Consider the following 17451-nt stretch of genomic DNA (forward strand, 5'->3'; position numbering starts at 1 on the left):
CCACAAACCAAGTGCTGTGTATCACACAGATTAACATAGCAATATTATCATTCTCCCCGAAGTTGAATTCAATCATCCTTTTCCAGCTAGAGACCGAGAGGGAGTGTTGCCAAAATCACTGTTCTGTGAGAAAAATTTGGAGAATAGACCTTTCTGCAGACACTGTAAAGATTTCACTCTAAAATGAAAGCAAATCAGGTCAGCTGTAAATTTGTGAACCCATTTCCTTAAAACTTCGGCTTGTCTCAGCAAATTCGTGAGTTTTTTTTCAGGTGTACTTCACTCCGTTCCAACAGCTGGAAAGTCATTTAATAGGAAATGAATAAAGTTATAGCCCTGACAACTTTTTATTATAAAGGGACAATTTTATGTATGATTGCCAAGTCATATAAACCTAAAGTGTCATTTGAAGATATAACCTTAGCCGGCTTTGACAATTGTTCTGTATTTCTCTGCAAACTCAACTGGGATAAAAACAATAGACACTGTGACATTGGGTTCATTGCTAGATGAATTTTGCTCTCCTATGGTCTTTTAATGTTTAGGCACAGTGGCGAGTGTCAAGTGTGGATGATGGAATCTGGGGTGTGGGGCCAGTGAGTGTGATGGAGGTGCACCCGAGGGTCATGCAGTAGTGAGGTATTCCCTCACACACACACACACACACACACACACACACACACACACACACACACACACACACACACACACACACACACACACACACACACACACACACACACACACACACACACACACACACACACACACACACACACACACACACACACACACACACACACACACACACACACACACACTATGGCCTATGAGGCAGGAGAGAGGTGGTTAGCAGATCAGCAACCCTGGGGTCAATTTAAAGGTCCCCTTCTTGAGTGTCCACCCAATAGCACAGGAGACAAAGGTGACGAGAAGGGGGCGGTGTCAGGTAACGAGAGGGATAGGAATCAATTGTGACATCACAAGGAAGGACAGGGGTCATTGATCTAATAGGACAGTACTGAGTGTGAAGGGGAGCTTCTGAGAGGGACAGGGTCAAAGGAGGCAGGGCATAGGTAGTCTGTTACCAGATCTCGATGCCATTTTTAAAACTCCATGCGATTACATACAGTACACCATGCTAAAGGATAGGTATCAGGCAGAAAAGATGACCAGGACTGGACTATTGAAATGGGGAAGGAGGAGATGGAATGGTGAACATCCAGTCCTGGTTAGCTATTTTTTACACTTCCTTCTTCTCCTGGTTACTTCCTCACCTCTTAACTCCACTCATATTTTATTATCCCTATAATGTGGCAACTGTAACATTTTGGAAATATTTTAAAGTTGGTTATGCAATACCAGTTATGCCGTTCCAGTCAGATTCGAGCAATACATATCTTTACAGTAATACATAACATGAAACATTACCCTAAAACCCTTTTGTCCCAATCACCTGCCACTCCGGGAGGATAAGCATCTTTACCCAGGTCTGTACTGTTTATGAGAAGTGCTATCATTCAGTGATTGAGAACCTGTGTTGTTGCTGCCTGTGTCCCCTTTCTTCCCAGACTGCGTGGTGGTTTGCATTAGGACTTTCTGCCAGCCACTGCTCTATTTCATTCTGGAAAGGTAGACCGGCAGATCGGCATTGTGCTCACAGTTTTATGAGACCTAGCTAGAGCCTTGGACTATGTTTCTTGATTAGACCAAAGTAGTCCCAGGCTCGTGGAATGGTAGTGGTCAGGTCCTTTAAGGACTGTAGTACTAGCAGTTGCAGCAGAGGGTAAAATATTTAGGCCAGTTTATGGGGACCATGTCCAATTGTCCTCAGGTTAGGGGTTTTGAAAGTGAAAAATGTCTTTAGGCTTCATGGTGATGGTAGAAAATATCACAAACGGACATTGCCCCCGGACACACTTGGATCATTACCTCATACATGTATTCTAGTGTGTCTTGTCCCACATCCCACAAAGCAACATTATTTCTAGAAGCAGAGCGTATTTAATCTACCAGTACATCCTGCAGGAAATCTACCCCCCCACCCCTGATACGCCCATTTTGATTTTACTCAATAAAATATTAATCTTCGGACTCCTCCCGGCCAGAGTTGCTGACTTGTCAAGTAATGTCAAGGCGAAATAGACTATTTATTACCATTGTCAATGGCCAAAAACATATATTTCCTTGGATTCAATTGAAGGGAAAATATGTGAAGCAAAAGTTCTCCCTCTTTTAAATAAAACATTTTTACCTGTATAAAGTATAACCTTGATTTCTAATTGTCATACGGTATTAAGCCTATGTATAACACTGTTGATATCTCATCAATGATCCGCAGACGTCATACTCAACATAAAATACATTTACACACAAAAACAATGTATTTGTAAATATTTTGCTTTTACCGAGTGCCACAGACTGAGAATCTGCTGTACCGTGTTCTTCTTTTGAGTGCTGTTCATCACCACGGTGTACGTAGAAACGAGCAACACGTGCACGTTTGTCTTCGCCTTGATGGTATCACAACAAATGCTGATGGTCGTCAAGAGGCAAAACAACGTTTGTGATTTTGGTACTTCGGGGAGTGGGATAACCCTCACAGAAGGAAAATAGATTGCAGGTCATTGGATCAGGTTTGCCGAGTGAGAGTGAGATTGAAAGACTGTATGCTGTAGGGGCTTTTTTTTTATGGAGCTGTAGACGGGTTGGTTGTTTAGCAACAACGGGGCAAAACAGATGAGGTTGGCTTAGATTGTTGACAACTTGTAAGCTATACAAGACATGGTATCAACAACATGATAAAACAAGCTGAGATGAGCCACTTGCGATTCCCCACATGGCAGTTTCTTGTCATTCTTGCCAGCAATCTGGCCAACCAGAATCATGACAACAGGCTGCCTTCTGCCCCATGGAGGGTGCACATCGTTTTCGTGACGTTGTCATCCAACCCATCTATAGAGAGAGCAGCCGAGCAGATCAGACGTCTAGTACTTGATCAGTTATTACAGTTATGACAAACTAGTTGATCACTCCTATAGGCTTTTCTCTCAAACTGCAAGGCCTTCTATACTGTGTGTGTGACTAAAACCCCACTGACAATGATAGGCGAATGTAAATGCTTACATTCCATACCATGGTCTCTGGTATTTATAAGAATAAAATAATATACCTTAGACAGGCACTCTATAGCTCAGATGTAAGGAATTTATTCAATAACCGTCAGGATTTTGTGCTCTCAGTTATTCCATATAAAAAGCTTGAGATTGACGTCGGGTGATGTGCAGTTATTTACATCCCCCAACAATATGCCCAATAGCAGTATGCCTACTAACAAAATATCCCTGCCAATGAGGGTACTCTACTCTGTCTGGGCAATTCCAAAAGAGATAATGGACCAACATCAGTCTCTCTGCTGCCTGTCCTACTGTATATGCTTTCTCTACATGGGGTGAATGGGAACATTGTTTTAATGTGTAAACAGCCAGCCTGACCCAGCAGCAACCTTCTCCCTGTGTCCTGGAGGCTGGAGCCCAGTATGATCAGACAGAGAGCCAAGCCAAGCCAAGCCCCCCCCCCCATCTACGTCACCAGTCACAGGTGCACTGCCAGCTTGCGGGACCATGTCAGGCTGCCAAGATGCCATCCCATTTGCCAGCTGCTGAGGGACCTGCACGACTCCGCTCACTGCTAGTCAAATGTCAGCCTACAGCTGCCGGAGAACAGTGAGGGGAGTGCAGTCTGTACCTGTGCTCTAACTCAAACACCGTCGGCATCAGCCACTAATGTGTTCTTTAACCATCAGTGTAGAATAACAACCATCTGGCTGCTGTACACAAACATAGTAGGGAAGGAGGTACGGTTAGAGAGTGATAAGGAAGACATGAATAATGTGTAGATGGTAAAAACAAATGTGTAACGAATGGAAATGTTCCAGCACCGATAGCTGAACTTCCGGGAAAGCCCGACACTTCTGCTTATGATATTTTTCAGATTGATGACTTGATCTGACGAGGATTCCAGTGGAGATTGACATTTTGCCCATTGGTGTGTCTGTCGGACACGTGCATCACAGTTGGGAAATTGCAGATATTTCTACTTATTCTGTCCAGCAAATGAACAAGTGAAACATATTGTCTGTCATCAAACATTTTAAATGAACGCCATCAGAAGGAAGAAGAGTCCCTTAGCACATTAGAGGAATGATGCAGCCTGTGAACCAAGTCTCACCCCAGTTTCTCATAGAAATTTGCGATGTTTACTTGTGCGGATTCCTTACGCTCTCTTCATCTAGTAAATGTAAAAACAAAACCTATTAACCTTTTTCAGCTCAGCTTGTAATTCTCTTTCGTTTTTATCCCTGTAGATATTGGCTTAGTTACATGCATTGTTCCCACTTCCCAGAGTCTTCACTGGTAAACAGTTACTATTGTATTGGTGGAGAAGTACATTGGACCTAGTTCAGACCTCAACAGCAACATAAAGCACATCACGCCAAAACAAAAGCAAAGGGGCGGTGAATTCAACTTTAAGAGACAGTTGCAAACCTAAGGCTGTGTGTGTGTGTGTTTGTGTGTGTGCGCGCTTGCGTATGTAGTCGTCTGTTGATTGAACATGCAGATCTTTGAGGATCTCTGTCTACAGGGACCTTGGTTTTCCAATCAGGCAACATAAAAATTGTAATAAGGAATTTAGGTAGGAACCAACTATAGTAAAAAATATAAAAAAGAGCCATGGAAAATGTAAATGAAAGAAGTACTGAAGGTGAAAGGGTTTTGGTAGCATGCGCACTAATGTAAATCCAATCTTGATCGTACGCCGCACACACACTCGTGCTTATTCAAATTCTACATAGCCAAGCATTCTAGTCTGTTGTCAGAAACATGCTTCAAACACGATAGTAAACTGCTTCAAGCACAAGTTGTGGCTTTCACATTCCCATATACTGTCAACATACAGCAACGGTAATCCTCAAATATGTGTTTGCATTAAACTGCGCCTCAGTGTAAAAATGGCAGGTTATTTATCAGTCCTTGTAGCCTGGTGTGCCTCGATAGGAAAACTTCTGACTCTATGACACTTAATGTAGAAAAAAACAGCTGTTTTTACTGTGCACTAAGAACAGTCAAACAGTCAAGGAGAGTCGTGAGGTTGGAGAGTCGTGTTCATCTGTACATTTCATCTGTCTTTCTTGCAAAGTTCTGCTAGCTAAGCAGAGCTACTCCAGGTCACTCAGCCAGCGCTGCTAGAGGCTGGAGCCAGCCTGAGGTTAACTACTCAAGTCAAAATGTATTTGTCAAAATGCGGAGAATACAACAGGTGTAGACTTTACTATGAAATGCTTAATTACGAGCCCTTTCCCAACAATGCAGAGTTAAAAGGTAAGAAAATGTGAGAATGAAAATAGAAAATAGTAACAGAATAAATAACAATACAGAATAAATAACAATAACAAAGCTATGTATACTGAACAAAAATATAAGCACCATTTATTTGATTTTACTGAGTTACATTTAATATGAGTAAATCAATTAATTAGGCCTTAATCTAAGGGTTTCACATGACTGGGAATACAGATATGCATTCAAATTGCCATTGATAAAATGCAATTGTGTTCATTGTGCATAGCTTATGCCTAACCATACTGCCACCATGGGGCACTCTGTTCACAACATTGACTTCGGCAAATGGCTCGTCCACACGACACCATACATGTACGTGGTCTGCGATTGTGAGGCCAGTTGGACGTACTGCCAAATCCTCTAAAACGACGTTGGGGGTGGCTTATGGTAGATAAATTAGCATAAAATACTCTAGCAATAGCTCTGATGGACATTCATGCAGTCAGCATGCCAATTCCACACACCCTCAAAACTTGAGACATCTTTGGCATTGTTTAGTGTGACAATACTGCACATTTTAGAGTGGCCCTTTCTTGCCCCCAGCACAAGGTGCACATATGCCACACCTGTCTGGTGGATGGATTATCTTGGCAAAGGAGAAATGCTCACTAACAGATATGTAAACAGCATTTGTGAGAAATACGCCTTTTGTGTGTATGGAACCTTTCTGGGATCTTTTATTTCAGCTCATGAAACATGGGACCAACACTTTACATGTTGCGTTTTATATTTTTGTTCAGTGTACAAGGAGTACCGGTACTGAGTCAATGTGCAGGAGTATGAGGTATTTGAGGTAATATGTACATGTAGGTAGGGGTAAGAGTGACTAGGCAATCAGGTTACATAATAAGCAGTAGCATCACCGTATGTGAAGAGTGTGAACATGTGTGTTTGGCGTCAATATGCATGTGTGTGTTTTGTGTTGTGAGCGTATGTCGTATGTGTGTGTTGGAGTGTCATGGTAAGTACAGTACCAGTCCAAAGTTTGGACACACCTACTCATTCAATGGTTTTTCTTTATTTGGACTGTTTTCTACATTGTATAATAATAGTGAAGACACTATGAAACTATGAAATAACACATATGGAATCATGTAGTAACCCAAAAAAGTGTTAAACAAATTCTTTGTTTTTAAAAAATGTAGATTCCTCAAAGTAGCCACCATTTGCCTCGATGACAGCTTTGCACACTCTTGGCATTCACTCAACCAGCTTCATTTGGTAGTCACCTGGAATGCATTTAAATGAACAGGTGTGCCTTGTAGAATTATTTTCCTTCTTAATTTCCTTCGGTTTGAGCCAATCAGTTGTGTTGTGACAAGGTAGGGGTGGTATACAGAAGATAGCCCAATTTGGTAAAAGACCATGTCCATATTATGGCAAGAACAGCTTAAATAAACAAAGAGAAATGACAGTCCATCATTACTTTAAGACATGAAGGTCAGTCAATCCGGAAAATGTCAAGAAATTTGAATGTTTCTTCAAGTGCGGTCGCAAAAACCATCAAGCGCTGTGATGAAACTGGCTCTCATGAGAACCACCAAAGGAATGGAAGACCCAAGTTACCTCTGCTGCAGGGGATAAGTTCATTAGAGTTAACAGCCTCAGAAATTGCAGCCCAAAGAAATGCTTCAGAGTTTAAGTAACAGACACATCTCAACATCAACTGTTCAGAGGAGACTGCGTGAATCAGGCCTTCATGGTCGAATTGTATTTATATAGCCCTTCTTGCATCAGCTAATATATCAGCGCTGTACAGAAACCCAGCCTAAAACCCCAAACAGCAAGCAATGCAGGTATAGAAGCACAGTGACTAGGAAAAACTCCCTAGAAAGGCCAAAACCTAGGAAGAAACCTAGAGAGGAACCAGTATTCTTCTGGCTGTGCCAGATGGAGATTATAACAGAACATGGCCAAGATGTTCAAATGTTCATCAATGACCAGCATGGTCAAATAATAATAATCGTAGTAGTTGTCGAGGGTGCAACAAGTCAGCACCTCAGGAGTAAATGTCAGTTGGCTTTTCATAGCCAATCATTGAGAGTATCTCTACCGCTCCTGCTGTCTGTAGAGAGTTAAAAACAGCAGTCCTGGGACAGGTAGCACGTCCGGTGAACAGGTCAGGGCTCCATAGCCACAGGCAGAACAGTTGAAAATGGAGCAGCAGCACGGCCAGGTGGACTGGGCAGAGCAAGGAGTCATCATGCCAGGTAGTCCTGAGGCATGGTCCTAGGGCTCAGGTCCTCCTAGAGAAAGAAAGAGAGAATTAGAGAGAGCATACGTAAATTCACACAGGACACCGGATAAGACAGGAGAAGTACTCCAGATATAACAGAATGACCCTAGCCCCCCGACATATAAACTACTGCAGCATAAATACTGGAGGCTGAGACAGGAGGGGTCAGGAGACACTGTGGCCCCATCCGATGATACCCCCAGACAGGGCCAAACATGCAGGATATAACCCCACCCACTTTGCCAAAGCATACCACTAGAAGGATATCTTCAACCACCAACTTACTACCCTGAGACAAGGCTGAGTATAGCCCACGAATATCTCCCCCACGGCACAACCCAAGGGGGGGGGCGCCAACCCAGACAGGAAGACCACATCATTGACTCAACCCACTCAAGTGACGCACCCCTCCTAGGGACGTCATGGAAGAGCACCAGTAAGCCCGTGACTCAGCCCCTGTAATAGGGTTAGAGGCAGAGAATCCCAGTGGAGCGAGGGGAACCGGCTGGGCAGAGACAGCAAGGGAGGTTCGTTGCTCCAGAGCCTTTCCTTTCACCTTCACACTCCTGGGCCAGACGACACTCAATCATATGACCTACTGAAGAGATGAGTCTTCAGTAAAGACTTAAAAGGTTGAGACCGAGTCTGCATCTCTCACATGGGTAGGCTGACCATTCCATAACAATTGAGCTCTATAGGAGAAAGCCCTGCCTCCAGCTGTTTGCTTAGAAATTCTAAGGACAATTAGGAGGCCTGCGTCTTGTGACCGTAGCGTACGTGTAGGTATGTACGCCAGGACCAAATCGGAAAGATAGGTAGGAGCAAGCCCATGTAATGTTTTGTAGGTTAGCAGTAAAACATTGAAATCAGCCATAGCCTTAACAGGAAGCTAGTGTAGTGAGGCTAGCACTGGAGTAATATGGTCACATTTTTTGGTTCTAGTCAGGATTCTAGCAGCAGTATTTAGCACTAAGTGAAGTTTATTTAGTGCTTTATCCGGGTAGCCGGAAGGTAGAGCATTGCAGTAGTCATAAGGTGTATGCACCAATTTGTAAGTCGCTCTGGATAAGAGCGTCTGCTAAATGACTTAAATGTAAATGTAAATGTAGTCTAACCTAGAAGTAACACAAGCATGGATACATTTTTCTGCATAATTTTTGGACAGAAATTTTCTGATTTTTGCAATGTTACGTAGATGGAAAAAAAGCTGTCCTTGAAACAGTCTTGATATGTTCGTCAAAAGAGCCATCAGGGTCCAGAGTAACGCTGAGATCCTTCACAGTTTTATTTGAGACGACTGTACAACCATTAAGATTAATTGTCAGATTCAACAGAAGATCTCTTTGTTTCTTGGGACATAGAACAAGCATCTCTGTTTTGTCCGAGTTTAAAAGTAGAACGTTTGTAGCCATCCACTTCCTTATGTCTGAAACACAGGCTTCTAGCGAGGGCAATTTTGGGGCTTCACCATGTTTCATCAAAATGTACAGCTGTGTGTCATCCGCATAGCAGTGAAAGTTAACATTATGTTTTCGAATGACATCCCCAAGAGGTAAAATATATAGTGAAAACAATAGTGGTCCTAAAACGGAACCTTGAGGAACACCGACATTTACAGTTGATTTGTCAGAGGACAAACCATTCACAGAGACAAACTGATATCTTTCCGACAGATAAGATCTAAACCAGGCCAGAACTTGTCCGTGTAGACCAATTTGGGTTTCCAATCTCTCCAAAAGAATGTGGTGATCGATGGTATCAAAAGCAGCACTAAGGTCTAGGAGCCCGAGGACAGATGCAGAGCCTCGGTCTGACACCATTAAAAGGTCATTTACCACCTTCACAAGTGCAGTCTCAGTGCTATGATGGGGTCTAAAACCAGACTAAATCATTTTGTATACATTGTTTGTCTTCAGGAAGGCAGTGAGTTGCTGTGCAACAGCTTATTATTTTACTAAAAAAATTGAGAGAAATGGAAAATTCAATATAGGTCGATTTAGTTTTTTATATTTTCTGGGTCAAGGTTTGGCTTTTTCAAGACAGGCTTTATTGCTGCCACTATTAGTAAGTTTTGTACACATCCGGTGGATAGAGATCCGTTTATTATGTTCAACATAGGAGTGCAAAACACAGGAAGCAGCTCTTTCAGTAGTTTAGTTGGAATAGGGTCCAGTATGCAGCTTTAAGGTTTAGAGGCCATGATTATTTTCATCATTGTGTCAAGAGATATAGTGCTAAAACACTAGTGTCTCCCTTGATCCTAGGTCCTGGCAGAGTTGTGCAGACTAATTACAACTGAGCATTGGAAGAATACGCAGATTTAAAGAGGATTCCATAATTTGCTTTCTAATAATTATGATCTTTTACTCAAAGAAGTTTATGAATTTATTACTGCTGAAGTGAAAGCCATCCTCTCTTGGGGAATGCTGCTTTTTAGTTAGCTTTGCGACAGTATCAAAAATACATTTTGGATTGTTCTTATTTTCCTCAATTAGGTTGGAAAAATAGGATGATCGAGCAGCAGTGAGGGCTCTTCGATACTGCACGGTACTGTCTTTCCAAGCTAGTCGGAAGACTTCCAGTTTGGTTTGGCGCCAATTCCGTTCCAATTTTCTGGAAGCTTGCTTCAGAGCTCTGGTATTTTCTGTATACCAGGGAGCTAGTTTCTTATGACAAATGTTTTTAGGGGTCCAACTTCATCTAGGGTATTGCACAAGGTTAAATTGAGTTCCTCGGTTAGGTGGTTAATTAACTGATTTTTGTCATCTGACGTCCTTGGGTAGGCATAGGGAGTCTGGAAGGGCATCAAGGAATCTTTGTGTTGTCTGTGAATTTATAGCACGACTTTAGATGCTCCTTGGTTGGGGTCTGAGCAGATTATTTGTTGCGATTGCAAACGTAATAAAATGGTGGTCCGATATTCCAGGATTATGAGGAAAAACATTAAGATCCACAACATTTATTCCATGGGACAAAACTAGGTCCAGAGTATGACTGTGGCAGTGAGTAGGTCCAGAGACATGTTGGACAAAACCCACTGAGTCGATGATGGCTCCGAAAGCCTTTTGGAGTGGGTCTGTGGATTTTTCCATGTGAATATTAAAGTCACCAAAAAATAGAATATTATCTGCTATGACTACTAGGTCTGATAGGAATTCAGGGAACTCAGTGAGGAACGCTGTATATGGCCCAGGAGGCCTGTAAACAGTAGCTATAAAAAGTGATTGAGTAGGCTGCATAGATTTCATGACTAGAAGCTCAAAAGATGAAAACATCGTTTTTTTTGTAAATTGACATGTGCAATCGTAAATGTTAGCAACACCTCTGCCTTTGTGGGATGCACGGGGGATATGGTCACTAGTGTAACCAGGGGGTGAGGCCTCATTACACAACACAGTCAATTCATCAGGCTTAAACCATGTTTCAGTCAGGCCAATCACATCAAGATTATGATCAGTGATTATTTCATTGACTATAACTGCCTTTGAAGTGAGGGATCTAATGTTAAGTAGCCCTAATTTTAGATGTGAGGTATCACGATCTCTTTCAATAATGGCAGGAATGGAGGAGGAGATTGCTAAGGCGAACACTGCCGTGTTTAGTTTTGCCCAACCCAGGTCGAGGCACAGACACGGTCTCAATGGGGATAGCTGAGCTGACTACACTGACTGTGCTAGTGGCAGACTCCACTAAGCTGGCAGGCTGGCTAACAACCTGCTGCCTGGCCTACAACCCATTTCATTGTGGAGCTAGGGGAGTTTAGAGCCCTGTCTATGTTCGTAGATAAGATGAGAGCACCCCTCCAGCTAGGATGGAGTCCATCACTCCTCAACAGGCCAGGCTTGGTCCTGTTTGTGGGTGAGTCCCAGAAAGAGGGCCAATTATCTACAAATCCTATATTTTGGGAGGGGGAGAAAACAGTTTCAACCAGCGATTGAATTGTGTGACTGCTGTAGAGCTCATCACTCCCCCTAACTGGGAGGGGGCCAGAGACAATTACTCGATGCCGACACATCTTTATAGGCGATTTACACGCTGAAGCTATGTTGTTCTTGGTGTCCTCTGACAGTTTCATCCTAACATCGTTGGTGCCGACGTGGATAACAATATCTCTATATTCTCTACACACGGCAGTTTTAGGTTTAGCCAGCACCATCTTCAGATTAGCCTTAACGTCGGTAGCCCTGCCCCCTGGTAAATAGTGTATGATCGCTGGATGGTTCGTTTGAAGTCTAATACTGCTGGTAATGGAGTCGCCAATGACTAGGGTTTTCAATTTGTCAGAGCTAATGGTGGGAAGCTTCGGTGTCTCGGACCCCGTAACGGATGGAGTAGAGACCAGAGAAGGCTCGGCCTCTGACTCCGACTTGCTGCTTAATGGGGAGAACCGGTTGAAAGTTTCTGTTGGCTGAATGAGCAACACCGGTTGAGCATTCCTACAGCATTTCCCTCCAGAAGCCATGAGAAAGTTGTCCGGCTGCATGAACCGTGCGAGGGGATTTATACTAACATTACTATCTGTACTTACTGGTGGCACAGACGCTGTTTCATCCTTTCCTACACTGAAATTAGCTGCAGCACAGCTATCCTCGCCGTAAGGCTATTGTTCTCCTGTATATTATGAGTACAGCGACTGCAATTAGAAGGCATCATGTTAATGTTGCTACTTGGCTTCGGCTGTTGGAAGTCCTGACAAACCATGTCCAGATGAAACGTCCGGAGTGAAAAAGTTGAATGAAAAAAAGTTGAGTGAGGGGAAAAACTAAAAATACAAACTGTAATTAAAAAGTAAAAACCGTAAAGTTGGTAGCAAAGTAAGGTTGGCAACAAAACGTACAGCAGCACGTAAACAAGTCTGCAAGTTGTGACCGCAAAGAAACCACTACTAAAGGACACCAATAAAAAGAAGAGACTTGCTTGTGCCAAGAAGCATGTTGGACATTAGACTTGTGAAATCTGTTCTTTGATCTGATTAGTCCAAATTTGCAATTTTTGGTTCCAACCGCCGTGTCTTTGTGAGACGCAGAGTAGGTGAATGGATGATCTCTGCATGTGTGGTTCCCACAGTGAAGCATGGAGGAGGAGGTGTGGGGGTGCTTTGCTGGTGACACTGTCAGTGATTTATTTAGAGTTCAAAGCACACTTAACCAGCATGGCTACCACAGTATTCTACAGCCATATGCCATCCCATCTGGTTTGCGCTTAGTGGGACTATCTTTTGTTTTTCAACAGGACAATGACCCGAAACACCAAGACCAAGAAGGAGAGTGATGGATTTCTGCATCAGATGACCTGGCCTCCACAATTACCCAACCTCAACCCAATTGAAATGATTTGGGATGAGTTGGAAGCAGCCAACAAGTGCTCAGCGTATGTGGGAACTCCTGACTGTTGGAAAATAATTATTCATGAAGCTGGTTGAGAAAATGCTAAGAGTGTGCAAAGCTGTCATCAAGGCAAAGGGTGGCTACCAACTGTCCATGAGCGTTAGTGTGAGACGCATCACAGCGGGCTGGACCAGCCATGACGTGGCTAGCAAAGGAGAAAGAGATACGTGGGCCTGTCTGCCCTTCCCCTGACTTCCCTCTGGCCTAGCTGCATACTGGATGTAGGCTAGACATGGGTTTGATTGCCTTTCCAACTGCACAACAGTTGATGTCAGAAAGTGTGTGTGTGTGTGTGTGTGTGTGTGTGTGTGTGTGTGTGTGTGTGTGTGTGTGTGTGTGTGTGTGCGTGCGTGCGTGCGTGCGTGCGTGCGTGCGTGCGTGCGTGCGTGCGTGCGTGTGTGTGGCCTTGTGGTTAGGAGCGTTGGGTCAGTAACCGGAAGGTCACTGGTTTGAATCCACCGAACCGACAAGGTGAAAAATCTGCTGGTGCCCTTGAGGCACTTAACCCTAATTTCTCCTGTAACTCGCTCTGGATAAGAGCGTTTGCTAGATGGCTCAAATGTAAAATATAAATAAATGTATATACAGGTACTGTGTAATTAGCAGAGGCTGAACTGGCCACTGAATTAGAATGAATGTACATGGACTGCAGTACCTTCAGGCTTGGGCTTCATCAAAGCTTGGTACCAGGCAGGCACTTAGTCCTTATCTGGACTGCAGCAGCAAAGTGTGTGGGAAAGCAGGCATAGCATGTTTCAGACAAGGTCGTCAAGAGCTCAAATGTAATTTTAGCCTCCCTGGTTTTTATAGACCAATAGTTGAAGACATATTTTCAGACGTTTTGTATCATTCAAATGGTCTCCTTTGATTTGAAAACATTTCAGTCAAGCAGTTGTTGAGGTTTTTCTATAAGAATGTTTTCATTGTCAGAAAATAACTTCTATGAGTGTGAAGCTTTGTTTTCCTGGGCACACTGCTCTCTACTCCTGCTTTTCTGAAAGATCGTAACAATCGCTCGTAAAAGAGCACTCGAGAAGAGTGAGATTAACAACACAAGGGAATGTTGCCTAGGGAAAACCTGCTCCCAGCAGGTATATTTATCACAGCTCTGTCAATCAACTCCTGGCTGCATTTCAAATGAGCCTCTTTTTTCTTTTGTCTCATAAGGAACGCTTTTGGTTGAGAATATGCAAATCCAAGGCCGAGCGGAAGACCCAGGTAGAACCATCTCTCTCTCCCTCCGAGACAACTACAACCACTGGGTAATACTGGACCCGGTCAGACAGAGGCTCTACCTGAACAGCACCGGCAGGGCCCTCGACCGAGATGTAAGCATTTATGATAATAGAAAAGCAAAGCATACGTCTGATCTGAAGCATAACTTTCTTTACATGTTCTACACATCAATCCCAGTCATTTTGTTCAGTGTGAACCAGTTGAAAGGAGACAAATGATTCTCTGTCCCCTGCTGTCCTTGGTTCCTTCTGAAACTATGCCCCCCTCTTAGCCCCCCTCCTACATCCATTCCATCGTGGTCCAGGTCCAGTGCACCAACGAGCTGGTCGGGAGCATCATTCGACACGAGGTGCGCATCGTTGTGAGGGATCGCAATGACAACACGCCCCAGTTCCAGAAGCCTCGCTACTATGTCGCCATAAACGAGGTGAGACCCCCAGGACAACCTAGTTAAATCTTTTTTACAATCCAAGACGATGTGTCTGACTCTCGCTCCGAGTTCACAGGCCAACATTGAGCAGTATCTCATTTACTTAGTATTGAATATTTCAGTCCGTTCAACCTGAATAGGGCCATACAATTTGGGAAAGGCTGTAAAAATGTGAAATATTAGCCATTGCTCAGTAACTGTGGACTGGTAGGTACGGTAATAAATTCAAATCTAATTACATTTATTCCCATGGAGCTTTTTTGACTGTTAAAGAGACTAAGAGGGTGGTCATTAAAATTACTGTAACTATAGCTACTGTAGGATCTTCCCACATTTTATTCTGGAGACCTCCTGATTTTTTTTGTGGTTTAACATTGATGGCCCATCCAACCCCTGGGACTGCTTGGGTCTCTGTGGTTTAACAGTGGGACCTCCATGGGTCTCTATGTGGTTTAACAGTGGGACCTCCATGGGTCTCTATGTGGTTTAACAGTGGGACCTCCATGGGTCTCTATGTGGTTTAACAGTGGGACCTCCATGGGTCTCTATGTGGTTTAACAGTGGAACCTCCATGGGTCTCTATGTGGTTTAACAGTGGGACCTCCATGGGTCTATGTGGTTTAACAGTGGGACCTCCATGTGTCTCTATGTGGTTTAACAGTGGAACCTCCATGGGTCTCTATGTGGTTTAACAGTGGGACCTCCATGGGTCTCTATGTGGTTTAACAGTGGGACCTCCATGGGTCTATGTGGTTTAACAGTGGGACCTCCATGGGTCTCTATGTGGTTTAACAGTGGGACCTCCATGGGTCTCTATGTGGTTTAACAGTAGGATCTCCATGGGTCTCTATGTGGTTTAACAGTGGGACCTCCATGGGTCTCTATGTGGTTTAACAGTGGGACCTCCATGGGTCTCTATGTGGTTTAACAGTGGAACCTCCATGGGTCTCTATGTGGTTTAACAGTGGGACCTCCATGGGTCTATGTGGTTTAACAGTGGGACCTCCATGGGTCTCTATGTGGTTTAACAGTGGAACCTCCATGGGTCTCTATGTGGTTTAACAGTGGGACCTCCATGGGTCTCTATGTGGTTTAACAGTGGGACCTCCATGGGTCTATGTGGTTTAACAGTGGGACCTCCATGGGTCTCTATGTGGTTTAACAGTGGGACCTCCATGGGTCTCTATGTGGTTTAACAGTAGGATCTCCATGGGTCTCTATGTGGTTTAACAGTGGGACCTCCATGGGTCTCTATGTGGTTTAACAGTGGGACCTCCATGGGTCTATGTGGTTTAACAGTGGGACCTCCATGGGTCTCTATGTGGTTTAACAGTGGGACCTCCATGGGTCTCTATGTGGTTTAACAGTGGAACCTCCATGGGTCTCTATGTGGTTTAACAGTGGGACCTCCATGGGTCTCTATGTGGTTTAACAGTGGGACCTCCATGGGTCTCTATGTGGTTTAACAGTGGGACCTCCATGGGTCTCTATGTGGTTTAACAGTAGGATCTCCATGGGTCTCTATGTGGTTTAACAGTGGGACCTCCATGGGTCTCTATGTGGTTTAACAGTGGGACCTCCATGGGTCTCTATGTGGTTTAACAGTGGAACCTCCATGGGTCTCTATGTGGTTTAACAGTGGGACCTCCATGGGTCTCTATGTGGTTTAACAGTGGGACCTCCATGGGTCTCTATGTGGTTTAACAGTGGGACCTCCATGGGTCTATGTGGTTTAACAGTACATTCTCCATGGGCTCTGGGCATAGAGGGCCACAGAGCAGCTGGTGTCTCACTGAGGTGTCCCACCAGGGGACAAATTAGCTACATGGTGATTTTGCAGCTTTTCCATAATAGAAAAAGTGTCCCCTGAGTGTTTCTGTGTTAGATTGATCTCATTAGCGAGCAGCCTTTGGAGTAGCAGACAGAGAAGACAGCCCCTGCAGAGGCTTCTGTTCTCAAACTATTGGAAATGGTTTGCTTTCGTTATTCTGCTCTACATATTTATTTTCACACAGTTTGAAATGTTGGTAAAACTTTACTTGGATAGTTCATCTGTAGATGCTCAGCACACTATCAGCAACATTTTCAACTATCTACTAGCTCTAGCTTTAAACTTCACCTTAACCCTCATCCTAACCTTAAATGTAACCTTTACCCTGACCCTTATTCTAACCCTAAACGTAACCCTTACCCTATACCCTTATTCTAACCCTAAACGTAACCCTTACCCTGACCCTTATTCTAACCCTAAACGTAACCCTTACCCTGACCCTCATCCTAACTCTAAACGTAACCCTTACCCTGACCCTTATTCTAACCCGAAACGTAACCCTTTCCCTGACACTTATTCTAACCCTAAACGTAACCCTTACCCTGACCCTTATTCTAACCCTAAATGTAACCCTTACCCTGACCCTTATTCTAACCCTAAATGTAACCCTTACCCTGACCCTTATCCTAACCCTAAATGTAACCCTTACCCTGACCCTTATTCTAACCCTAAATGTAACCCTTACCTTGACCCTTATTCTAACCCTAAATGTAACCCTTACCCTGACCCTTATTCTAACCCTAAACGTAACCCTTACCCTGACCCTCATCCTAACCCTAAACGTAACCCTTACCCTGACCCTTATTCTAACCCGAAACGTAACCCTTTCCCTGACACTTATTCTAACCCTAAACGTAACCCTTACCCTGACCCTTATCCTAACCCTAAATGTAACCCTTACCCTTATCCTAACCCTAAACGTAACCCTT

General features: G+C 43.8%; 1 protein-coding gene across 1 annotated transcript in view; it reads left to right on the forward strand.

Moving 5' to 3' along the window:
- Positions 1 to 17451, forward strand: part of pcdh15b (protocadherin-related 15b) — a 219146-nt gene that overhangs the window by 58439 nt on the left and 143256 nt on the right. The window contains exons 6-7 of the mRNA XM_052478256.1: positions 14193 to 14353; positions 14533 to 14688. Coding sequence (XP_052334216.1) covers positions 14193 to 14353; positions 14533 to 14688 — 317 coding nt within the window. The remainder of the gene's footprint in view (positions 1 to 14192; positions 14354 to 14532; positions 14689 to 17451) is intronic.

This window comes from Oncorhynchus keta, chromosome 24, assembly GCF_023373465.1.
Source record: "Oncorhynchus keta strain PuntledgeMale-10-30-2019 chromosome 24, Oket_V2, whole genome shotgun sequence".
Taxonomy (NCBI): domain Eukaryota; kingdom Metazoa; phylum Chordata; class Actinopteri; order Salmoniformes; family Salmonidae; genus Oncorhynchus; species Oncorhynchus keta.